The following is a 25,862-nucleotide window of genomic DNA, read 5'->3' as shown; positions in this document are numbered from 1 at the left end:
TATCATTGCAGTAGGCTGATTATGTTTTTTCTGAATCAGTTGGCTCGGGATGGGCAATTGAGGCCAAAATACTAACCTTGCTGGAAGGCTGGATTGAGGCAGAATTTAAGGGGAATGGTAAATTCGAAGTGGGAACGGATGTGGCTGGCTTTATCTAATGGGTTTCTTACAAGAAAAGGAGATAATGGAGATGGGATACATGGGTTTGGGAGATATAAGATCTCTCAAAACAGATGGTTATTACGTTTACTGGATGATGAGGTCTACCAATCAGTGAATAAAATATCGGGATATTTCGCCGAAATATCGCCGATATTTCGGTGTATCGGTACATGTCGACACGACATTTGCCACAGAAATATCGGCGGTCAACGCGGGTCAACGCGGAGCGTTGACCGAGTCAAACCAGCTGCTGATGCCCAAAATCCCTCCATTTTGCTTCTCACAGGACTTGAACCGCCGACCAAAAGGATGGGGAAGACACCCAGCGACCATCCAGCCAACGTTGCAGTTTGTTTATAATGTGGCACCATACATATATATATTAAAAGTGTTCATATACACAAAATATTAAAACAATCCTTTAAATTACGAATTAATTATAATTATTTTATAAGTAAATAAAATTTTTTCATTTAATTAATTAGCAATAAGTTTTTAATATCATTAATATATTATTAATTAAATATTAAAAAATTATACATTTATTATCATTTAATACAATTAAATTAAATATATCATAATTTTAATATTAAATATATTTTAAAATTAAACATATTATAATCAAATATCACAATATTATTATTGAATAATATTTGATGTAATTTAATAATCAATGTATATATATATATGCATGACATGTTAGAATTTTTAACCAATATTGTCTCCAACAGCAAGACGGGGTTCCTTCATCTATCAATCCCATTGAACTACATCGATCCTCATTTTGGTACTAAAGGGACATTGCAATGTAATGTATACAAATTATTGATATTTAATAAAATGAAGTATTTTATGTAACTTTATAATGAGAACAATTACAAAATTAACATTTCTTATAGATCGACAAAATATAATTACATCTAATATCGTAAATTATATCATATGTATATCAATTTTTTCAATAAAACAACTTTAAAATGTCTATTATACTTTTAATTATATTATTATGAGGTTTTCCTTATATTTTCATGAGTTTTTAACAATTTTGAGTCTATCAATATTTTTTTCCAGAATATCCGCCGATATATCTCCGATATATCCGATATATCCGTAAAATCGAAGTACCGATATATCCGTGATTACCGATATTTTCCTCCTTGCTACCAATCAGTCACTGGCTCAATTGGCTAAGAAAAGGAGCTTCATTGCTATAAGCTTTTGTTGGGGACTTCACATCTCCCAAATTTTATTTGGATCTTTTGAAACTTGTTAGTATTTAGGATGAAAAGTCACACAATCGTGTGATGGTCCTGATACCTTTGTTTGTAATTCCTTTTTCTAAATTTCGAGATGTAATGCTCCTTATTGTAACCTTTTTCTTATTCTTTGAATCTTCTCAATGAAATAATTGTTTCTTATAGGGGGGAGAATCACTCCTTAAGATAGATGAAGAATGTTTATGCAAGGGTCATGACAATTCTGTTTTTTTTTTTTCTTTCTTTGCTTTCCCTCTTTTTAAATGACAATAAAAATTGTATAGATAGTGGCAAATAAGTTGTGCACTAAAGTACACAGGACATATACAATGGGCACCAACAGGCTATGAAAATAGAGAAGGAACATAAAGACAACTTCCTCCCTTAACAAGATCCCAACCAATCTACAAAATCAATTAAGCTATTGGGCCTTCTTCTATGTGCAACTAATCCATGGAAATCTAGTGATTCAGCCTCTTGTTTACACCTTGAACCTTACACTGCTTAGAAAATCACTTGACCATCTAAAAATGTTGGAAGCCTAATAACAGTTTATGGAATTAAACACAGAAACAGAATCTCCTAGCTAACTAGTAGTTCAAGTAGAGATACTGAGGGGTCATACTTGGTATTCTCATATGCTTTGGATTTTCATTCATCAATGTGGTTTAGTTTATATATATTCTGATGGGGGAAAGCCTTTTAAAGTTTATTCAAGGAAGAAAGGGAAGACCTAAGTAAACTTTAAGTGGGATTAATATTAATTAGAATTGAATAGGGATTGGTATTTGTTGGAGTCTAATTAGGATTAGCTAGTTGAGTTATAATATAATTAGAATTTGAGTCATGATAGGTTATTAGAGTCCTAGTAGAATTGGTTATTAGAGTCCTAGTAGACTTTGGATTTCTTAGAGAAGCCTATAAATAGGCTAATCAATGTAAATCAAAGGAATGAATTTTGATAAATAATATTATATTTTCTTTCATTGCAAGGTTGCAACCCTCAATGGTGAGACTCCATTGATTTTCTTCTTTCTCTCTATTTTTTATCCTATAATTTTCTCTACCATAAAGTTTATTCCTTGTTCCTCTCCTTACACCCTAAAAATAAAACCCTAGCCCACCTACCCTTGAGTGTAGGCAACCATCCTAGGGTTGTCCTACATCATATTCTGTTTCTGATAAAAAAAAAAATGTGGTTTAGTTTAAGTTATTTTTATCTTGACAAGTTAAGAATAGCTTCTCCTTATTCCTCAATAATTTGTCTTGCCTATTATGAGGCTCTTCATGCTTTTTGTATTCTTGTACCAGGGGAAGCAAAATGTTCTTTGCAGCTCTTTGTCAGTTGTACTCTAAAATAATCTTTTGCCCCTTTTCTTTTTAATTTAGGATAATTATTTTGAGGAAGCCCTGAAGATGAGAAATCTTCTTGAAGAGTTCCATACAGACCATGGTATTCGTCCTCCTACCATTCTTGGTGTTCGGGAACATGTCTTCACCGGAAGGTACTTTTCCACATAGTAACTTAGCACTTGAATGCTTGTTTTCTGACTGATAATTATTTCATTTTACCTGATAAGTTATACATGATTCTGCAGTGTCTCTTCTTTAGCCTCATTTATGTCCAATCAAGAAACTAGCTTTGTTACTCTAGGCCAGCGTGTTCTGGCAAATCCTTTAAAGTAAGTTCATTTAATTAAGCAAGCAATTTATTTGATGTCATATCATTTTAAATTTGGGATAACTGGAGCTGAAATCTTTAATAATGGCCAGGGTTCGTATGCATTATGGCCATCCAGATGTTTTTGATAGAGTTTTCCATATAACACGAGGTGGTATCAGCAAGGCCTCCCGAGTTATCAACATTAGTGAAGATATATATGCTGGTATGATTGTTTTCCTAATAAAATGCCATTATAATTGAATATTTTGTTGTTATTTGTCAGGTTTATTTCCTGCATATTTTGTTCTCATGCTGGTGACACACTAAATATTAATTTGAAGGAAAAACATTAAAGAGAGATCAAGGATAATAAAGGAAGTTGAGTATCATAATTTATTAATGGAGAGGGATTTGCTGACAATTTTATCTAAGGCAGCTAGAGTCAATGGTCATAAAAAATGTTGGGAATATGACCACTAGATGTGGTTCATTCTGGACATTGATAGGGAATTGGGTTGTTCTTTCTTGTGGATGTCTAGATCTACTAATCAGGAAGCAGACACGGTCAACAGAGAGAGGCTTGAAATTCCCAAGCAGAAATAATTACTCTTCTACTGTTGATTTTCTCAAGGATTTCATTCCTCCCTGACTTTCAGTCACTATTTGCTAGGGAGAGAAAGCTAAAGACTTCCCACTGCAGGAAGTTCTCTTTCCTTTGTTTTTTTTTCTTTTTTTTTTATATTTCCTTTACTATTTTATTTTTATTTTATTTTATTTTATTTTTTGTTAGAAGTTTGCATTTTTGTTTCTTTAGTAAGGTTCTCACTTTTGTCTAATCCTATAACAAGAACAGTCTTGTTAGAGTTTTTTTTTTTCCCCTCTTAATAATGTCCTTGTTTATATGTGTGTGCGTGTGTATGCTTATGCTTGGACAGTAATTTAAATTTCTTCCCGAGGTATTTAATTTTGGAGTTGAAATGCAGGATTCAATTCAACATTGCGCCAAGGGAATGTTACTCATCATGAATATATTCAGGTAAGACCACTATTTGTCTATTTGATATAATTACAGGGAAAAAAAAATCTCTAATCTAAGTTTACAGGTTGGAAAAGGACGAGATGTTGGACTCAATCAGATTGCTCTATTTGAAGGGAAAGTTGCTGGTGGTAATGGTGAACAAGTTCTCAGTCGAGACATTTACAGACTTGGGCAGCTCTTTGATTTCTTCCGAATGATGTCATTCTACTTTACGACTGTTGGATTCTATTTCTGTACTATGGTATGGAATTTCTGCATTTCATTAACTTTAAATTGCTCAGGTCCTTTGGGCTCAAGAAACTAAAAGAAATGAAAATATGTGGACTGTTTAGGATTCATTACTGGTAATTGTGAATTCTGTTGGGGTGATTTTCTTCCCATATTTATCCGATGAAGTTACTTTTGACAAAGTCCCTGTAATGGGAACATGGCTGCTACACTTGCATCCATCAGCCACTTGCTCAATAGTAGGAATATATGGCATACATATCAGTCCATTCTCATGATGAAAGAAAGTCCTAAGGTTTGAAGAATCTTTGAAGGATATAAGAGAGGCCTGGTAATGGAAAGATTTGACGTGGAAAGAAAGGCTTTTCAGGTTAAGTTTGAAGGCAGCAATGGGGGAATGTGGATTTCAATAACAGAGAGAAGCCGAGGTTATGCTGTTTCATTAGGCTTTGGTGAGGAGGAGATGGATTGGTTGGTGGAACATTTGAAGAAAGCTGTGGATTTGGAGGCTTCCAGGGGTTTTACTCGGAAGATGAGGGGCAAAACAAGGACGCATTTGATGGAGATTTGCATCAATGGTAGAGGGAGATTTATGAAAATCACAGAAATTGTTGCAAAAAGAAAACCTCTAGTGCTAATTGTTCCTGAGGGTGTTAAAGGCAATGGGTGGGAAACCCTTAGGAAGGCGATTTCTAGAGTCCAAGATTTGTCTGATCAGGCTGTAAGAGTCTCGAAGGAGAAAGATAATGAGACTCAGGTGAGCAAAGGAATGTACAGAGAAGGGCGGTCCTACGCAGATGTGGTTGCAGAGGAAGGACATAGAAACCGAGCTTCGGTGCCAGTTGGAAAATGGGCAAGAGCTGTAATTTGTGAGAGTAAAGGAAAAATACTTGATTGGTTTGATGTAGGGAAAGGTATTGCGAGGATGATGGGCACGAGAGGGATGGTGTCGGTAACTCCCATTTCTGAATACAAGGGATGCTTTTTTGTGGATTCTGCAAGGAGAGCTATGTGGTTTCAAGACCAAGGGAGTTTAACAGCGAGAGGAGGGGTTGTTGCGTTGAGGAGATGGTCGCCAAAAGAAAACTCGGTTGTGGGTGGAAAGTTTAGAAGGGGTTGGTTAGAACTGAGAGGCCTTCCGTTCCATTTATGGGATGAGACTCAGTTGAGGTTCATTCTGCAGAAATGGGGGAGGGTAACGAAGGTGGCAAAGGAAACTTTGAAGCTCGTAGACTTGTCGAAGGCAAAGATGTGGGTGGAGATGAATCCAAATGTTGTGCTACCAGCGTTGCTAGAGGTGGAAGATGGAGCTTGGTCATTTACGGTTGCAGTTTCCGTCATCGGAGAAACTGAAGAAGACGCTCTTCTCAGGCCAGAGTCAAATCGCAGCAAGGACGAAGTTACGTCAGCGGAAGGTTGCGTCTACCAGAGGCCAAAGAAAGTTGAAGGGCTACGAGCTACTGCTAGGGATAATGAGTTCTGGAGGCCTCGTCAGCGCTTTCGTGCTCAGTCTTCAGCTTCAAATTCAGCTGCTAAAGTGGTGAAAGGAAGGGGGAAGAACTGTTTGGGCCAACGGCGGGAAGTGTTGACGGGCCAACAAATCCAGAAGCCATTTTTAAAGGCCGTTTTGCTAGGGCCCATTTTGAGGAGAAGAAAATTGGGCCTTTTGCGGGGGCGGGTCCAGTCCACGAAACTGAAGCAGGGTCTTCTAACGATGGCCCAGCAACGCCTTCGTCTTCAAAGCTTCAGCGATCAGGAACCTCTGCAAAGGAGGTGTTGCCGATAACACATTCTCAAGAGTCAGCAAAGCTAGAAGGTAAATCAGTTATCGGAAGACGCAAGGCGAGGAGTTGGCCGCCGAGCCTAAAGGTGTCGTCTTTTGACCCAAAGAGCAACCTAGATGGGGATGACGCACCGAAAGCAAATCGAGGCTTTATGTGGGGTAGATCAGTATTCAAGAAGGGCGCCCTTTCTCCTGTTTCAGAAAAATCCCGACACTTCACCGGGGGACAGAGGGAGACGAAGGGATCTCGCCTTGCAACTGGGTAAAAAAGGTTTGTCCTCCTTCCTTAGCTTTCTCTGAGAAGGGTCTTCCTTTGGATGGGCTTTTAATCCAAATATTCTCTCCGAATCCCTTGTTTCTTCGGTTCTTCCTTCTCGATGTCAGGCTTTTTCTCCGATTCCTTTGGAATCAAGCCCTGTCTCTCAGCGTAGTCCCTTTCCGAAATTTGCTGTTGTTGATCCCAGTCGTCATGTTGGCGTGTCCCGTTCTGAAGGAGTGGAGTTTCCTCTAGAAACCTCTAACCAAAATTCTGAAGACTGTCCTTTATCTAAGGATGCTCTAAGTAGCCGAGAGAAGCTTTGTGCCTCAGGGAAGGCTCCGTCCCCAAACCCAGAACCTCCCATCCTCCCTTCGGAAGGTTTTCAGGTTGAGGGACTCACGCCTGGAAATATGGTCAAGGTTCAGTCGGTTTTGGAGAGTTGAGGATCAGAATAGTCAGAGAAAATGGAAAAGATGCGGGAGAAGAAAACCAGAGTAATTCTCTTGCGGACAAGGTTTATTCCAGAAGGAAAAGGAGAAATGCTTCTGGAAACCGAGGAGAGGATTAGGTTTGGATGCTGGTTGTACTGGGTTTTTTTTGGTTTATATGAAGATTTTAAGCTGGAATACGAGAGGTTTAGGTTCCAAGAAGAAAAGGAGGACTGTTAGAAGGTTTTTAAGTACTCACAATCCAGATATTGTGATGCTTCAGGAAACAAAGAGGGAAACTTGGGACAGGAGGTTTATGAGCAGTGTTTGGAAAGGCAAGAGTTTGGAGTGGGCTGCTCTTCCAGCCTGTGGGGCCTCAGGGGGAATTGTGATATTGTGGGATTCTAGTAAGTTTGAGTGTACAGAGAAGGTGTTAGGATCCTTTTCTGTAACTGTGAAGTTTAACTCTGGTGAGGAAGGATCTTTTTGGTTAACTTCAGTGTATGGCCCGATTAATCCGTTGTGGAGGAAGGACTTTTGGTTGGAGCTTCAAGACCTATATGGTCTAACATCCCCAAGGTGGTGTGTAGGAGGGGATTTTAATGTTATTAGGAGGATATCTGAGAAATTGGGTGGGACCAGATTAACTTTCAACATGAGGTGTTTTGATGAGTTTTATAAGGGAGTGTGGCTTGCTTGACCCCCCTCTAAGGAATGCGGCTTTTACATGGTCAAATATGCAAGTTGATCCTATTTGTAAGAGATTGGATAGGTTCTTGTTTTCTTCTGAGTGGGATACCTTTTTCTCTCAAAGTTTTCAAGAGGCGCTTCCTAGATGGACCTCTGACCATAGCCCTATTTGTTTGGAACAAATCCTTTGAAGTGGGGTCCGACTCCTTTTAGGTTTGAGAATATGTGGTTGCTCCATCCAGAGTTTAAGGAGAAGTTTAGAGTTTGGTGGCAAGAATGTACGGGTGAAGGGTGGGAAGGTCACAAGTTTATGAGGAAATTAAAGTTTGTTAAGTCAAAGTTGAAAGAGTGGAATATAATGGCCTTTGGTGATTTAAAAGAGAGAAAGAAGCTCATTCTGACGGACTTAGGTAGAATTGATCTAATTGAACAAGAAGGGAATTTGAATCTTGATCTGGCGTTAGAAAGGACCTTAAGAAGAAGGGAGTTAGAGGATGTGTTATTAAAGGAAGAGGTTCAATGGAGACAAAAATCTAGGGTTAAGTGGATTAAAGAAGGGGATTGTAACTCTAAATTCTTTCATAGAGTGGCCACAGGAAGGAGAAGTAGGAAGTTCATTAAGTCTCTGATTTCTGAGAGGGGGGAGACTTTGAACAGCATTGAGGTTATTTCTGAGGAGATTGTTAATTTCTTTGGGAATCTTTATTCCAAACCGGTAGGTGAGTCTTGGAGGATTGAAGGAATAGACTGGGTCCCTATTTCTAGAGAAAGTGGAGTTTGGCTGGATAGGCCTTTTACTGAAGAGGAGGTTCGCATGGCAGTTTTCCAATTAATAAGGAAAAGGCCCCTGGTCCTGATGGTTTTACTATTGCAGTTTATCAAGAGTGTTGGGATGTGATAAAAGAGGATCTTATGAGGGTGTTTATTGAGTTCCACACCAATGGGGTAATAAACCAAAGTACAAATGCGACCTTCATTGCTTTGGTGCCTAAGAGAAGTCAAACTTTTAAAATCTCAGATTATAGACCAATTAGCTTGGTTACAAGTTTGTATAAGATAATTGCTAAGGTCTTTATCAGGGCGTTTACGCAAAGTTCTTCATGAGACAATATCTGGTTCTCAAGGAGCCTTTGTTGAAGGGAGACACATTCTAGATGCTGTGTTGATAGCCAATGAAGTGGTGGATGAGAAAAGAAGGTCAGGGGAGGAAGGAATTGTTTTCAAAATCGATTTTGAGAAGGCCTATGATCATGTGGATTGGGGCTTCTTAGATCATGTGCTTCAAAGAAAGGGGTTCAGCCAGAAATGGAGATCTTGGATAAGGGGCTGTTTGTCTTCTTCTAGTTTTGCAATCCTAGTTAATGGGAATGCAAAGGGTTGGGTTAAGGCTTCTAGAGGTTTGAGACAAGGAGACCTCTCTCTCCTTTCCTTTTTACTTTAGTGGCAGATGTTCTAAGTAGATTGTTGTTCAGAGCAGAGGAAACTGGGATTACTGAGGGTTTTTCTGTGGGGAGGGATAGGACAAGAGTGTCTTTGTTACAGTTTGCAGATGACACTATCTTTTTCTCTAAAGCCTCTTTGGAACATCTTCAAAACCTCAAGATTATCCTTTTGGTTTTCGGGCAAGTTTCTGGTTTAAAAATCAACTTAGAGAAAAGCACCATGGTTGGTATTAACACTAGGCAGGAGCTATTGTCTTGTCTGGCTTCGGTTTTTGATTGCAAAGTGTCTGAGTGGCCTTTATCTTATTTAGGTCTTCCTTTGGGAGGGAACCCAAAGACAATAGGCTTTGGGACCCAGTGGTTGAGAGAATTTCGAGAAGGTTGGATGGTTGGAAAAAGGCCTATTTGTCTTTGGGAGGGAGGATTACTTTAATTCAGTCGTGTTTGTCTCACATCCCTAGTTACTTCCTCTCCCTATTTAAAATCCCAGCTTCAATTGCTTCAAAGATTGAGAAGATGCAAAGGAATTTCCTGTGGTCTGGGGCAGGGGAAGGGAAGAAAGATCATCTTGTCAGATGGGAGGTTGTTAGCAGACCAAAGGAGTTGGGAGGTTTGGGCTTTGGGAAGATTTCTCTGAGAATATTGCTCTCTTAGGGAAATGGCTTTGGAGGTTCCCTAGAGAAAGGAGTGGTCTTTGGCATAAGGTTATAGTGAGTATATATGGGACACATCCTAATGGATGGGACGCAACATGGTGGTTAGATGGTCACACAGATGTCCTTGGAAGGCTATTGCTCAAGTTTTCCAGGAATTTTCCCCTTTTGTTCGTCTAGTGATGGGCAATGGGGAGAGAATTCGCTTTTGGGAAGATCTTTGGTGGGGTAACCATCTTTGTGCTCGCAATTTGCTGATCTTTATAGAGTTATTTCTGTGAAAAACCTCACTATTTCAAATGTCCTTGGCAATTCCTTTCCATTGGCTTGGAATTTAAATTTTCGCCGAAATCTTACCGACTCTGAAATTGATCTCCTTCAGAGATTAATGTCCTCCCTCAGTTCAGTGCGTTTCTCTCCTTCTTTGGCTGATTATAGAGTGTGGTCTTTGTCTTCATCAGGCCTGTTTTCAGTGAAATCTTTTTTCTTGGCCTTGTCAAAAGTTTCTAATCCTATTTTGTTCCTTCCGGCCAAGTTTTTGTGGAGTTCAAAAGCCCCTTCAAAGGTTAAGGCCCTCGCTTGGTTAGTAGCTCATGGGAAGGTGAACACCAATGACAAGTTGCAGTTGAGAAGACCTTACAAGTCCCTTTGTCCTCAATGGTGCATTCTTTGCAAGGGAAATGGGGAGTCGATTGATCACCTTTTTCTTCATTGTCCTGTTACCATTGGGCTCTGGAACAAGCTGTTCAAGCTAGTTGGGCTGGTTTGGGTCCCTCCAAGGAGGTTTGTGGACATGTTGGTTATTGCTTTTAAAGGCTTGGGGAACTCCTTAAGAGGCAAGACTCTTTGGCAAGTTGCTTGCCTCACTTTGGTTTGGATAGTGTGGCAAGAGCGAAACAATAGGATTTTTGAGGATAAGGGGAGATCGGAAGAGACGTTATGGGATTTGATTTTGTTCTATTCCTCTCTTTGGGCTTCTTGTTCTGCTGCTTTTAGAGGAGTTCCTTTAAATGTGTTACAACTCAACTGGAGTGAGGTTTGCTCTTCAAAAGTTTGAGTTTGGGGGTTTCTCTTTGTTTTTAGCTAATGTTGGGGGTTTTTATGTTGTTCAGATTGTGTAGGAAGGACCTCTCATCCTTCTTGTGGTTTCTTTTGTTTCTTTTTTCTTTCTTTCTCTTGTATCTTTCCTTCTATTAATATATTTCTCTTCGTTTCTGATCAAAAAAAAATTGTGAATTCTGTTGGCTGCAGTTTATGTAATGCTATTTAAAATTTAACTTGTCTTTTACTGAACACTCCTAAGTAACAAGGGACTTGAGGATGTTATTTTTGTTGAGTTAGAGTTTCTCATAAGCTCTTAGGACAGGATTTTATGAGTGCTGATTTCACCATATCTAAAGTGTTCTTTATATCTTGTATGCGGAAATCCCAAGGGATTTGGAATCCTGCATTCTCAGAATTTTTGATTCCCTCCAAGATGCATGCAATCTTCCTAATCTTATATAATACTTTGGGGTTTTGTAATTCCCCAAATTTTATTTTGAAGAGAGTATAAAGAAACAGAAGATTTTCAGAATTACAGCATGTGGAACTTCCTGATTTTTTATACTCATGATTTTTATTTGCTGGAAAAAAAAAAATTACTTGTGATTTTTCAGATCACATGGTTTAGAATTCCTCTGAAAACAATATAACTTAGATCTTCTAAACATATTGCTAATACTTGATTTCTTATTTGCCTATTATAGTTCACTTTGCTTTCTCTTAGTCTCTAGAACACGGACATGTTGACCATACATGTAAAAGTGATCATACAGTGAGCACATAATAAACATGAAAGTATGTGCTCCTCACTCTAACTTAAAGGGATATAACTGGACCTAAGGAAGTCAGCTACATGCTAAATGAATAAAAACTTGTCTGATAAAGTTGTAACGCTTATGGCTTCTTGTTTCAATTAAGCAAGTTTTCTGTTTTATCATTTTGCAGTTGACAGTGCTCACGGTATACGCTTTCCTTTATGGGAAGGCATATTTGGTAAGTTGGTTGTTGTTCTTTGACTGCAGACATCATTTAGTTTGTACTCTTACAATTATGAGCATATCTTATTCCCTTAAAATAAATCCTGCTTTAGAAAGGTATATGTACTTACTGTTATTTAGTCAAAAAATGTTTAGTTCAGTTGAAGTGTCAAACTAGTGTTAACCTCCTAATGATGTAGTTCTTTCAAGGAACCTCTTCTCCATGAATACATGCTCTAAATTTTCAATCTATCACGCCATGAGCATGTTTTAGACTTTACTCAAAACTAAGAAAATACAAAAGACTAAGGATTGAAACTCTTGTTGATTACTGTACCAAGAATAAAGGAGAGCATAATCTTTTTTTTTTTTAAATGTAATTCTCAAAAGATATTCTAACCACCGATTTTATATTGACTCTCAAATGTGTTATCTGTTTGCATAGTGCATTGTTAATTTGTCATAAGCCTTTCCAACAAGTGCACATGTCTTCAAATTTGATTTGCCTTTCCCCTGAGCAAGATGGTATGTTGTAATTGATAATGAACTAAAAAAATTATTCTGACTCCATTTTGATGTTCATCCAATAGGTTCAATTAGACTTCACAAAAACGATTGCTGATCATTTTTCTGGTAACCTAGAAAGGAGGTGAATTCAAGCAAATTGTGGCAAAATAATGATCATCATATTGATGGTTAACAGAATGACCAAGTGTGATTTAATTTCCTTGGTAGAAAGTCAATTAAATAGAATCTTTTTATATGGTGAATAGTTCTTAGGAAAAAGAAAGGTGGTTCACTCCAATGAGCCAATGTTGTGGAATGATTGATGTGCATATAGATAGCCTTCAAGAACTCTTCATGTGCAGCTGTAAATTAGTTACTAGGAGATTTGAATTACCGTGTATATCAGGAATTATCCTTTCCTAGAATAGGGGACAATATATATATATATATATATAGTATATGTATAGTATATCTCTTGATTTTGTGAATAAGAATAATTCAAAATTTCACAATATTATTTTCTATTGTCTAAACCGACTTGTTTCACATGTAAGACATCAAGCTTTAGCAAGTAATATCTCAAAAGATGTTAGGTTGGAATCCCATTCTAACCAAGGATTCTGTCATTCCACGGATGCAAAAATTGGAAAAATCAGCAATTTAGTGCTGAAACTTTGGCATTTTTGAAAAATCAACGAACATTTTGCTTTGCTTGATATTGGGGAAAATTCACAAAATTTCACTGAAATGTTGGCTATTATGGGGATTTGGCAATTCCAGGTGCTGCATGTGACTCTGACATGATATGATAGCAATAATAATTTTCATAAAATTCATGGTTCATTTTTTAGTAATTGTTTTCTTGTTTTTTCTCTTGTCTGACCAATCTGTGATTTATTTGACCAAAATATATCCTAAATTTCTCTGATATAAAAAATATATTGTAAATTGCATAAATTTATACCTAAAATTTCACCCTCAAACCCTAATCCCATATTGGCTTGAAATGTTTACCTTTTTTAATAACAAAAAATAAACTAACTTGACTTAAAAATCAACCTGAAATTCTACCTAATTTTATGTTTGTGTGGAACTGAGACATTTTCTTATTTCAGGCACTATCTGGAATAGGAGAACAACTTCAAATAAGAGCACAGATATTGAACAACACTGCTCTGACCACGGCTCTCAATACACAGTTTCTTTTTCAGATTGGTATGTTTACTGCTGTGCCAATGGTTTTGGGTTTCATCCTGGAGCAGGGTTTTCTAAGGGTATGTGTTTAGTCTACATGTATATTGCGTTCTCTTTTGTTTTTGTATTTTGCCCATAAAATGTAGTGCTTGAAAATGTGGCATAATTTTATTTTATTTTATTTTAGTTTTTGATAGGCAGAAAATGCGGCATAATTTGAAGAAATATGCTTTATTTTCTGTATGTCTTTCCATTTAATGTCAACATGTGATGCATTATAGTTTTTGCAATAAATGTAGAATATATTTTATGTTAGTGCATCATGTTCACAGATATATAATTTCTACTGTTTGGTGATCTGGTCATTGTTTTATATCATAATTCATAAATTTAAATATTTTCTTTGTGGGCATGGACGTTCATGTTGCTACTATGTATCACAGACATTGAGATTGACTTGGCCTCATGTTCAACTGAGAATGATAGTTTTATTTATTTATGTTTCTGTTGCCATGTGGGGAGGGGTGGGAGGTATGGTTGTGCGCATGGTGGGTGAGCATTGGGAAGGAATAAAGGAGGGGAGTGCTGGAAAGTTCATATGATCATTTTTTTAAGTGTTTATGCTTTAGGGTATTTTTTTTACTTTTACTAAAACTAGAATAAATAACAAAAGCCAGAGAGAACCTAATAACTCTCTTTTTATATTCCTTCTTCTTCTCTTCCCCTCATAGTCTCCCTTTATTTTACTTCTGGGATGCTGAAAACTAGAAGATCCAGCTGAGATGAATTTAGCTGTTAGATATGTTTCTTGTGCCAGTTTTGTCCCCCTCAATTGTCTCCTTGGTTCTTATTAAAAGAAATGATTGCATGTCATCGATGCATTTAGATTAGGACTGTAGCTCTACTTATTCAAGCAGTTAATGTTGATGACTAAATTTGTGCATGGTTTTAAGATTGGTCTTTTTAGTAGTGGTGTTTGCTGACACCCTGGTAACAATATGACTCAACAAAAGTCATAAATCCCAGCTACATGTTGACACAAAAATATTTTTCTTTTCTCCATTCATCTCTTATGGAATTAATTTTCTGTTGTATCATCAAATGGCTCTTTTCATAACTTCAACCGCATTCTTGTTAAGCTTCCTCCTATGCTTTAAGCATCTTCAACTTGAATCAATTAAATTCCTAGATAACTTGCTGAATTTGTTGCTTGGAAAGAAAAGGGCATTAGAGATCTCTCAATCCTCAACAAGGTGCGGCTTGGCAAGTGGAGTTAGAGATTTGCTTAAAAACTGAGTCTTTAAATAAAAGGGTTATTAACCGGAAGTTTGGGGTAGAGGGGCGGTGTTCTTGCAAAACAAGGGAGAGATTTGGGATGGGGTGTGGAAGGCATTCAAGAGAGAGTGCCACATCTGAAAAATACATAACAGCTTTTCGTTAGGAGATGGAAGGAGGGTGAAGTTTTTGAAGGATGGGTGGTGTGGTGTGGTGAGTTTCCCTTAGCATTGCCTTTGCCTCATTGTATGCCATAACTTCTTCAATGAATGCTCTAAGATATTTGGGAACAGTCAGGTGAGGGTGGTTTTTGGCATCCATGCTTCCTAAGACAATTCATGGAAGTGTTGAGGCATTTTTCTCAAGATTGCAACATAGAACAGTGGTCAAAGGTGAGGAGGACAGGATCGCTTGGTTGGATTTAAAGAGTGGAAATTTCACAGTCAAAATCTTCTATTCTTCTGTAGTGCCGGAGAGGAACAAGCTTTTCCCATGGGTATAGTGTGGAGTTCTTGAGTTCTGATGAAGGTGTGGCTCTTTGCTTGAGTTCTGAGCTGAACACAATCATTACTATCATTTCTGTTAGATATTGTACAGTTATTTCAATTATTTACTTTTTCTTTTTTTTCCTTATTGTATTGTGGGTCCCACTAGCATGTATATATATACCCAAGTCCAATGTGTATTATTAATATTGTTTTTAATAACAAAAATTAGGGATTCTCCCTTTTCTCTCTTTTCACAATTTTTAAACTAATATGACTGGACATGGTGATTTAGTTAGGACCTCCACTGATGGTGGTTTTTTTGTTGTTGTGCCATGTGTGGAGCACAGAGAATGCTTGCTTGTTGTTTACATTTTAGAATATGCTGTCAGTCCCCTTTTTTTCTGGTTGTCTTTGTTTTTTTGAAATGTTCGACGTCACACCTAGGATATTGCTCATGTAGCATGTTGTTTTGTTTTTATATGACTCCATATGTCTTCATATTATATAGAGCAACTTTTGAGAATAACTCTTTAAGATTCCTTCTGATTGCTGGTGCAGGCTGTTGTCAGTTTTGTCACTATGCAGTTTCAGCTTTGTTCTGTCTTCTTCACTTTTTCTCTGGGCACAAGAACACATTATTTTGGTCGGACCATTCTTCATGGGGGTGCAAGGGTTTGTTCTCCTGCTTCCTTTTTCCTTGATCAATTATATTTTTGGTATGGAAAATGATCAACTGTTGTTAATTTCTCGACAGTATCAAGCAACTGGTAGGGGATTTGTCGTCCGCCATATTAAATTTTCTGAGAATTATCGGCTTTACTCCCGTAGTCATTTTGTTAAAGGGTACTCTCTCTCTCTCTCTCTCTCTCTCTCTAACCACCTATCTATTTGTCTGTGGTGCGGATGTTACTTGCATTTATTGGTTTATCATCTTCAGATTTGCTTAAACCAGGGACATTATTTATATTTATTACTTTGGTTATCTTCAGATTAGAGGTTGTGCTTTTGTTGATAGTATACCTTGCATATGGGTATAACGAAGGCGCACTATCGTACATTCTTCTTAGCATTAGCAGTTGGTTCATGGCTCTTTCTTGGCTTTTTGCTCCCTATTTGTTCAATCCATCTGGTTTTGAGTGGCAGAAGTAAGTATCATTTTTCTAATTTTCTCTCTCATGGATTTGGTCATGTTTTATTAACCATTTGTTTTGCCCCTTTTAGGACTGTGGAGGACTTTCGGGATTGGACAAACTGGCTTTTTTACAGAGGTGGAATTGGAGTTAAGGGAGGAGAAAGCTGGGAGGCTTGGTGGGATGAAGAACTGGTACATCTGCTCCTATAATAATTTTTTGTATAGATTCCTTGCATAGTAGAGGAGGTCAATCATATTTTGATCAGGTTTTTTTTGTAATAGTGGGAAGGACTCCTCATCCTTCTCATGTTTTCATTAATATATATATATATATACGTCTCTTGTTTCTGATAAAAAAAATAATTTTTGTTGATTCCACAAACGTTCATGTATAGATTCTATACATGAACGTTTCTGCTCCTATAATAATTTTTTGTATAGATTCCTTGCATAGTAGAGGAGGTCAATCATATTTTGATCAGGTTTTTTTTTGTAATAGCGGGAAGGACTCCTTCATCCTTCTCATGTTTTCATTAATATATATATGTCTCTTGTTTCTGATAAAAAAAAAAAAAAAATTTGTTGATTCCACAAATGTTCATGTATGGCCGTCAATTTGTGATTTAGGTTAATTTGTAAGTTTTCATTCCTGTTATACAACCTCTTGCTTTTCCTAAGAAACAGAACTTTGTTAAAACGTAAAGAACCAGCAATGAAGGATGAGAATCCTTCTAAAAGACCAAAACATATACAGCAAAAAAAGAAAACAAGGTATCGATCCTAAGCCTCAAAGCTGTGAGGGCAGGTATATACCCTGTTAGACAAACATAACTAGTGGGAATGCACATGTTTGATGGGATAGGCTTTAAAAATGGAAAAGAAAATAATGAGGACGTTAAAACTAGAAATTTGCTTTGAATGAAACAAAAAATATTAGGTTCAGTAAGCTGGCTTTTTGTTGAAAATCACCAGACAAGGATGAGTTATGCTTTAAGCCAAAGGGAATGAATAAGTGCAAATCTAAGTCTATTATTTAAGGGAACCAAAGTTCAAGAAAGAGCTCCAAAAAGCTAGTACATTATGTTCGATGCTATTACTACCAAAAGGGTTTGATCTTGATGTGCATGAACTTTTACTAGATAGTTTAGCTTTGACAGCACTTCATTTTGGAGTGCAATCTTGGATCATTATGGGCTTGGCCTATACTATGTTTGTTTCAGGCTGTGGTCAACCAGTCTTACCATCCCAATTCTAAATTTTCCACACTATCAGCACATATTTGGACCCACATTTTGTGTTGAATTCTAATAGTATGTAGGCTTTGGTATTGATACTCCTGCATCCCATTTATAATTACTTCTTTTCCACAAAAATAGTTAACTCTACCATCATAAGCTATCTGGGTTTTTACTGGTAGCCAAACAGCTTGACCCTTCTCTTTTGTGTTGTATGAGAGACAATAGAAGTCCTTTTACTTTTTTTCCTAACATACATACATACCGTTCTCTTTTTTGTGGTATGAGAGACAACAAAAGTGTTTTTTTTTTTTTTTAACATAAATACATACATAGACTTTACCTTTCTCTTTTGTTTGTATGAGAGAAGTTTTTTCTTCCTTTTTTCCCTTCTCATTTGTGTTGTATGAGAGACAGCAGAAGTTCTTTCTTTTTTCTTTTTTTCCTTCTCTTTTGTGGGTCACTGGTTTCAAACTTCAAGAATGGCTTCTTGTTGAGTTTTTAATTATTACTTTCCTTGATGACCTTCTTGTAATGGATTGAATTAATAGTTTCATTGCTTACCTTTTGCAAGTGTCCCTTGACAATTGAGCTGATATGGACTTTTCTTCATAATTTTTGTTCTTTTCTTCTTGTTATTGACAATGTGTCTACAGGCACATATTCGGACCTTTGGTGGAAGATTAGCTGAGACCATTCTGAGCCTAAGATTCTTTATCTTCCAGTATGGCATCATCTACAAGCTAGATGTACAAGGACAGAATAGATCTTTAACGGTAACAGCTCTCATTAAACTGAATGATTACTGTGTCTTTCCTTCCAGCTATATTCTGATTCAAAATGTGATCCCTCACCTCTGAGTGTCATTCTCTTGTATTAAATAATTTTCCTTCCCATTTTTTGAAGTGGGGATAGAGTGATAAAGAATTCTGCTGTTACATGCTTTATGTATTCCAATTTGGGTCCCCACAGATATCAAGCAGCAGAATATGAAAATAGACATCTTTTGTGACCTTTTTTGGTTATTTTTATAGGTATACGGCCTATCATGGATCGTGTTGGCTGTGCTAATAATTCTCTTCAAGGTCTGCAACATAAATTCAAAACCCTAAATATCAAATTCCCAATCTTTATATCATGTGCCATTTCATCTGTAACATGAACCCTCCTTGTGTCTTTGGTTTTGCAGGTGTTCACCTTCAGCCAGAAGATCTCAGTGAACTTCCAGCTGCTGTTGCGCTTCATCCAAGGCATTTCATTACTGCTGGCCTTGGCTGGCATAGTCATAGCAATTGCAATGACACCTCTATCAATTACAGACATATTTGCTTGCATCTTAGCTTTTATACCTACTGGGTGGGGGATTATTTCGGTAAGTTTACTGGGTTCATCATGTTTGTTCTTCTTCTCTTCCCCTTTTCACTTACTGCTGATGACCATGTTTCACATTAGTGACTCAACACCTATATCTTACCTTCTCAACCTGAGTTTTGTTTTCAACTTGAATCAAATCATTGCTACCTCTTTGCTTCCTGAGGATGTATTAATCTTTATTTCTCCTATGAGAGTATGTTTGGAACATTGGAATGGAGAATGGGAATGGGAATGGGAATGGGAATCCTATCCAAAAAAAATTCATTGTTATGTTTGAATCACCATTAAAACAGGAAAAAATTATTCTCATGGGAACAAAAATCTCATTCTTGTTAGAATTTTGATTTCTTTTGTTTCACATGATATTGTGATTCACCTCGATTCCCATTTTTATTCCCACATATTGAACACACTCCCTAACACTTCTATTCCCATTATTCTCACAATAAATTCTTCGATTGATTTCCAGATTGCTGTGGCTTGGAAGCCTTTAGTGAAGAAGCTGGGATTCTGGAAATCCATCCGCTCAATGGCCCGTTTATACGATGCAGGAATGGGAATGCTCATCTTCATTCCCATAGCCTTCTGCTCATGGTTCCCATTCGTATCAACATTCCAAACCCGGCTCATGTTCAACCAAGCATTCAGCAGAGGCCTGGAAATCTCTCTTATCCTCGCCGGAAACAATCCCAACACTGGAATATGACCATCTTTTCGGGTATGTCTTTTTTGTTATTGTATATGAGAGCTTGCTTCTCTATTGAGTTCTATTGAAACTTTAGGGCAGTTTTGTGGTGGTGATACTTCGTTTGATGTAGAAAACACTCTGTATTGTACTACGTATATATTTCCATGTGATTGGCAATTTATTTCTTTGATTAGTTTAATCTCTTGGAACACTATGTTGTCTTCGTACAATGCCTCAGGGATTGATTTTGTTTCTTATGGTGTTTCACAAAGGTTTAGAGATATCATTATATATATATATATATATATATATATATATATATATATAGGGAGAGCGAGAGAGAATGACGAGTCTGGTGAAAAAATAATCCCTTTTTGAAAAAAAAAAAAAAAAAAAACTCACATCTAAGTTGCTTTTTAAAATATTCATCAATCTAATAATGGTTTTTAAAATTGGTGATTGTTGTTTATATTAAAAAAAAAAGTAATTTTTTTATGATGGTTAATTTTTTTTATATTCAAAAATGTAATTTAAACATGTTAATAAGCTCGCTTTTAGAAAATTGTTCAGAAATTTTTTAAACCCGTACTTGGTAATTTAATCTTATCAAATATGATTTTTAAAAGTATGTTCATAAAATTATGTGATTTATCTTCCAAGCTAAATAAACATTTGCTTTCTTCCTTGTAAGTGTATTTTTAGAAATAATAAAATTATTTTTTTCATACAAAATAAGTTTCAGTCTTTTTAATAAATTTTTAAGTGTTTGAAATATTAAAAATGCTTTTTAGAATCACTATTAATCAAATTTTTAATTATCATTAGGATTGTAACTTGTCTAAAGTATTTGATTCAAATTCAATTTTATCTTAATTTTCAATGTTTGGATTCTCGATCTTATCTCATTTTTCTAAGTTTGTATTCAAATCTATCAATAGTATTTTTAAAATTCCTTTTTCATATATTTTATGCAAAAAGTAATTTAAAATTTTAATAATAAATTTATAAATCTTTCTAAAAAAAGGTAAATTAATGAGTTAGAGATTTAATGAGTTAGAGATTAATAAAATTATCCTTTTAAAACATAATTGGGTTGGTTCAATCCAACTTGTCCAAATTTTGTAAATATAAAGGTATCATTTGTTGTCAGCATAATCAAGCAAGGATGAATGATTTTCCCTAATAAAAGAAAATTATTAATATTGACAAAAAAGGGGAAATTTTTATCTGATAAATTATTAATGTTGACAAAAAAAAATGGGAAAATTTATTTGGTGACATTTTTAAAAAAATATATTATATGCGTGTGAAATTAGTTTAACGTAACTTTAGGGGGATGTTTAAAAATAAAAAATAAAAAATTCGTTGCGTCATCACACTCAACTGCCTGACACGTGTCTTCAATCTAAACTGTCCATCAACCATTCAATCTCCGACCTTTCTTTCTACCCCTATAAATACCCCCTTGCCCACCTCGTTTTACTGCTTCAAAACCCGTTTAGGAGAAATTCAATCTCCAGAAAATTCAGAGAGAACACGGATCTGAAATTTTCAAAAGCATAGGGTTTCAAATTTGGTTAATAGAAGACTTTGAATTTTGGTTGAATTTAGTGTTTCTTTTTGCTTGTTGAATTGTGGACCTAGGGTTTCGATTTTGTTGAATCGGGAATCTAGGGTTTTTAGTTTGATTTCTTTGTGCGTCTTCTTTATTCGTTTTTTGATCGGAAAATGAACGAACAGTTGAATCAATTTCATATGATGAATCAGCCTCAGGCTATGATGAATCGAAGCTACGGGCTCTGGCCGCAACAGAACCCTTCTCAGATTCTTAGGAACCCTAATTTCAATGTACCGAATCAGTCTATGGCGGTTCGTAACAATTGGAAGGGGAAGAACAAGGTTCCCGATAATCGGAAATCGGGAGGAGTCGGGTACAAGCCTCCGACTCTGCAGGAATTGCAGTCGCAGAATCGGTTGAAGGCTAGGAGGTTTTACCACCCTAAGAAGAAGTTTAACAATCGATCTGCACCGTATGCGCCTAGGAACACGACGTCCTTTATAATTCGAGCAAAGAAGGCGGGTGGGATCGCATCGCTGGTTTCGCCGTGTCCGGTGACGCCGGCGGTGTTGCCAACACCGGTTTTATCACCGTCGACAGAGGTTTTGGGGGATATGGCTAAGGAGGAGTGGGGTGTAGATGGGTATGGGACGATGAATGGCTTGATTAGGCTACGAGATGAAGCGGAGGTGAATGAGGAGGAGGAAGAGGAGGGAGGAGGATCGAGTGACAGTGATGTGGAGGAGCATGTGGAGGTGGAAAGGAGATTGGATCAAGATTTGAGTAGGTTTGAGATGATTTATCCGAATTCTGGTGGGCTTGATTACAATCATGTGTTGGAGAATAGGGTGGATGATCGAGATGCACATATACTGCAATTGGAAGAAGAAAATTTGACATTGAAGGAGAAGCTGTTTTTGATGGGGAGGGAAATGGAGGACTTGAAGAGGAGGTTGCTGCGCTTGGAGAGAAGGAGCCAAGGATTGGAGGATGCTAATGAGGAGGTGGTGGAGAATGAATCGGAAAGTGAGAGTGGAGATAGAGATGACAATGCTACTATGCGTGAGAATAATGACGTGAATAATAAAGATGTTGTCAATAATGAAAATGTTGTGGATCACAAAGATGCTGTGAAAGTGAACAATGGTGAAGTGAACAACGAGGATGTTGAGCAAATGAAAGAGGACAATAACAATGAAGCAGCAGACAGTAGCGACCTCCAAATTTTGGAGCTTGCATCTGTGAGGAATGAAGTGATCGCGGAGGAGGACAGGGTCCAAGGATGAAGAAGGGGGGGACTAATGCACTGAGAAGAGCATTGGCGATGGTGACTTTACTCATTTGTCCCTCGTTGATGTAAGCCTCTTCTTAAATTTTTATCCCTTAATGTTGCTGACATGCTGAGATTGCAAATACTGGACATATGCCTTCTTATACTGCGTTTTGTTTACTTCTCCCCTCATTTGGCTCACTAATTTCCTTCATTTCTAGCTTATAGGATGTAGCATTTTGACTGTTTTTCCTTTTGGGTAGGTTGCTTCTGGTTGGTAGCTACATAGATATTATGTTTCCTTTGGTAAAGACAAATTTGTATGTTTTGCATATTATTTTTACTTTAAAACTTCAAAAGCACTTCCAAGTCTGAAATGATAATTCTAGTGGCAGTACTAGTTCATTTGCTTAATGTCATGGAATATGCTATCTCTATCTTTTTACGTTGTATGATAAATTTTATATTCTGTAAATGATTACACTGCTTTAACCTCTCACCAGTTCAATTTGAATCATGGAGAGGACATGTCAATCTTGTTTTCTGTACCGTAGACTTCTTTGTCTTTTTATATTTCTTTATGTTATTTATTTATTTTTTTGTCTTGTATGGATCAAATAATTTACACTTTCTGTGCATGGGAATCTTGTGCCTTATTTTTGAAACTTGAATAATCATGTAGCATGGTTTGTATTATGAGAATGAAATCCTTTCCAACATCTGAGGAGGTCTTAAAAAGTGTTCTATTCAAAATGTTTGAATTCTAAATATGGATAATTGGGATGCTTCTGTCACTTACACGTGTAAGATTTTGAAGCAGAAGAGCCTTTGTTGGAGTACTCGACAAATGTTTGTACATTAGAGTATTCAATTCAGGTAGATTGACTTGGTTATCAGTGCTCCTCAACTTTTTTGAAGGATAAGATAAGTCGCCGCAGGTGTATGATTTTACATGCCCTTTTCGTACTGTTTCCCTTGGGGCATTTGAGGTCATGGAGTGGTGCAGACATCTACAGATTTATTTTAACTCGTATTTCTCTTTCAACTTGTAGACTGTTAGATTTGGTCATCTCTTGTTACTGTAACAAAAATTGTCAAAAGCCAATAACGTGTTCAATGACATTTTGACTTAAGAGGGAGGTGTTCAGTAGTGAGCATTTGAGTTCATTTCCTATTCTTTGGTGGAGTCGTCTTCCCATTGCACCTTTTACAGAAATTATCAGGTGACTGTAGCTTTGTGCCTTAAAGAATTGCATTGCACAATCTTATCTCTAAATTTTCATGCAAACTGCGGTGTGAATTCTGAAGAATGTTGCTACTATTGTTATGCTACAAATGCACATTTTGTAAGACTTTCAACATTGTATTGTGCGATGCATCTCCTTGGGTACTGTTGGTCATGCTTCATTTAAAGCACACATTTCCTCTCTGTAATCTTTTTGTATGCAATAGATGGGGGATATTCAATACTGACAATATTTCAAATCCATCAGCATGGATATACTTTCATCTTTGTTCTTAATCTTGAAAACAAGCCATTTTTTGTATTTGAACAATGGGAAAAGTTGGGTTACTATATAGATATAGCCTCTCGGTAATTATTAATTGATTTTAAGGTGTTTGCCGGGTCTGAAGATCTTGATATTTGTTCTTATTTAAATAAATAGAAAAACATCTTAATATATGCTTTATGAAAATTGACTGGCTTGTGCAATACCTGCTTAGGTGGTCCTATTGTCTTCTCAGAGTTATCACATTAATGAAATTAATATTCTTCAAAACACATAGCTGCTATTACTTACCTATCAGAAAAAAAAAAAGAAAAGGAAAAAAGCATAGCTGCTATTAGTTAAAAATTGAAGTTTATCCGGAAAGCCCAGTATTCTATGCTGAAATTATTTCCAAATATCATCATTTTAATTTTGTGTTTCAGCCAATGATTAACTGTGTGCCATTGATTGGTGTTTATAAAGATATTGTATATATTGCTGCTAAAAAAGAGCAGTAACAGACATGGAAGTATCAATCTTTGGCTGCAGCTTGAAGGGGTCTCAAGCAAGTGTTCATGAAACCCCCAACTGAATGACTACTATAACAGAAGCTGTTGATGTAGACCAGTGATGATTCTCTCATGCACTGAGAACTGCAATGGTATTTGCAAGGTGTTGGATTCATTGTTCTTTTATGTGCTTTTAGGTACATTACTTTTCCATTTCATTCCATTTTTATCTGTTACTATTTTTATTTTATGTTGTTCATGTTGCGGGTTGATTTAGGTTCAGAGCCTGCAGTGACAGTTTGCTCCTTTGCCATCACCTGTCTAGCATGAAATTCAATGAGGCCCCTATGCTGCTATTGACCTTGCAACCTCTTGGTCATTACTTCACCTAGTGGCAGCATGGAAATCTATTCCGAGTAAGTGCAGTGATCAGGTGCATGGGGTTGTATCTTTACCCCACTCGATTTTTCTTGGATTGACCTTGGCCTCAGTTGAGTTTGGCTCTAATGGGCTTTAACATCAAACCTATTCAAGTGGGAGAGAATGGAGTTACCTAAATTGGATTTGGGTTAGATTTTTCAACTACTGTTTCCTTTTCTTATGCTGTTTTACAGGCTATATAACACTTGGAGCTAAAATTGGGTTTCATTTCAGCTGGAATTACATGTGACTCCCAACAAGCTGAAATAGGTGTTATATTTCAACTGCAATGATATTTGGCTCAACAATCTCAAGAGTTGCATGTATTTTCAATGTGCGAAGGTATGGGATTGTTATCCAGTAATATTGTTTCACACACAAACTGCAGTTTTTTTCCAATTTTAGGTATGTTAGGACCACTGCATTAGTTGAATTTTGATGTTGGCTTCTGACTGATGTTTCCAAATGTGACAAACTGGAAGCAATAGTAACATCAAACTAACTAGGGCCGATGTGGGGCGATCTTAATATCGTCTAGGATCTAGGACTATATACGTCTATGCGATTCCAAACTTAAAATTTTTGGAGTTCTTTGCAAACTATGATTCTGAAGTGTGAAACTGGGCTTGCTTGGTGTTTTGGGAGAAAAATGCGTGGCAGCAAGTCAATATGAAATTCATTTATGAGGAATTATGTCTGGTTGTTTTTGAATTTAGCACGTAACCATTTTTTATGCTGCTTTCTTTCATAGTTTGTTGGAACACGTTTTCTTTTATTTGTGTAGCTGAGGTTTCCACGTTTCTTCTTCACAGCTGCCGCCTCTTATCATATGCTTGCTTCGGATGTTAGAAGATTGGTTTGGATTCACTTCTAAATCTGCAATTTGTTTCTTAAGCGCAATAGAAGTTTTTGTTTTTGTTTTTGTTTTTGTTTGAAAAGTTACTAATTTCAAAAAGGAAAAAATGTGCAACAATGTTTAATAGAACTTGGGTTTTGGCTATGTTTGGAAACAATAGAAGGAAAAGTAAAAGAAATAGATAAATAAAAAATAAATTTAAAATTAATAATTTCACTTATTTTAATTCATATAAATATTAA

The 25,862-nt window shown here is 36.6% G+C and overlaps 2 protein-coding genes across 12 annotated transcripts; both read left to right on the top strand.

Annotated features, from left to right (window-relative positions):
- The first annotated feature begins 2,787 nt into the window (after positions 1–2,787).
- Positions 2,788–19,731, top strand: LOC117916206 (callose synthase 9-like). Its single transcript, XM_034832122.1, has 15 exons — positions 2,788–2,923; positions 3,017–3,100; positions 3,192–3,304; positions 4,065–4,117; positions 4,185–4,361; positions 11,593–11,640; positions 13,247–13,405; positions 15,647–15,760; positions 15,843–15,931; positions 16,078–16,233; positions 16,310–16,412; positions 18,112–18,231; positions 18,490–18,540; positions 18,645–18,827; positions 19,299–19,731. The coding sequence occupies exons 1-15, from the start codon at positions 2,835–2,837 to the stop codon at positions 19,533–19,535; spliced, it is 1,776 nt and encodes a 591-aa protein (XP_034688013.1). The 5' UTR covers positions 2,788–2,834; the 3' UTR covers positions 19,536–19,731.
- Positions 19,732–20,998: 1,267 nt separating this feature from the next.
- On the top strand, positions 20,999–25,777 carry LOC117916228. Of its 11 annotated transcripts, none has more exons than XM_034832160.1 (4): positions 20,999–22,431; positions 24,385–24,541; positions 24,622–25,106; positions 25,577–25,777. In XM_034832160.1, the coding sequence occupies exon 1, from the start codon at positions 21,246–21,248 to the stop codon at positions 22,359–22,361; it is 1,116 nt and encodes a 371-aa protein (XP_034688051.1). In that variant the 5' UTR covers positions 20,999–21,245; the 3' UTR covers positions 22,362–22,431; positions 24,385–24,541; positions 24,622–25,106; positions 25,577–25,777. The 11 variants fall into 11 exon arrangements, with proteins under 11 accessions (XP_034688051.1, XP_034688052.1, XP_034688056.1 ...); XM_034832161.1 differs by having other exon boundaries at positions 25,549–25,777; XM_034832165.1 differs by lacking the exon at positions 25,577–25,777 and having other exon boundaries at positions 24,622–24,760; positions 24,959–25,479.
- The last annotated feature ends 85 nt before the right edge of the window (positions 25,778–25,862 follow it).

The sequence above is a fragment of the Vitis riparia genome, chromosome 6 (genome assembly GCF_004353265.1).
Source record: "Vitis riparia cultivar Riparia Gloire de Montpellier isolate 1030 chromosome 6, EGFV_Vit.rip_1.0, whole genome shotgun sequence".
Taxonomy (NCBI): domain Eukaryota; kingdom Viridiplantae; phylum Streptophyta; class Magnoliopsida; order Vitales; family Vitaceae; genus Vitis; species Vitis riparia.
This window is presented reverse-complemented; position numbering and strand designations above follow the sequence as displayed.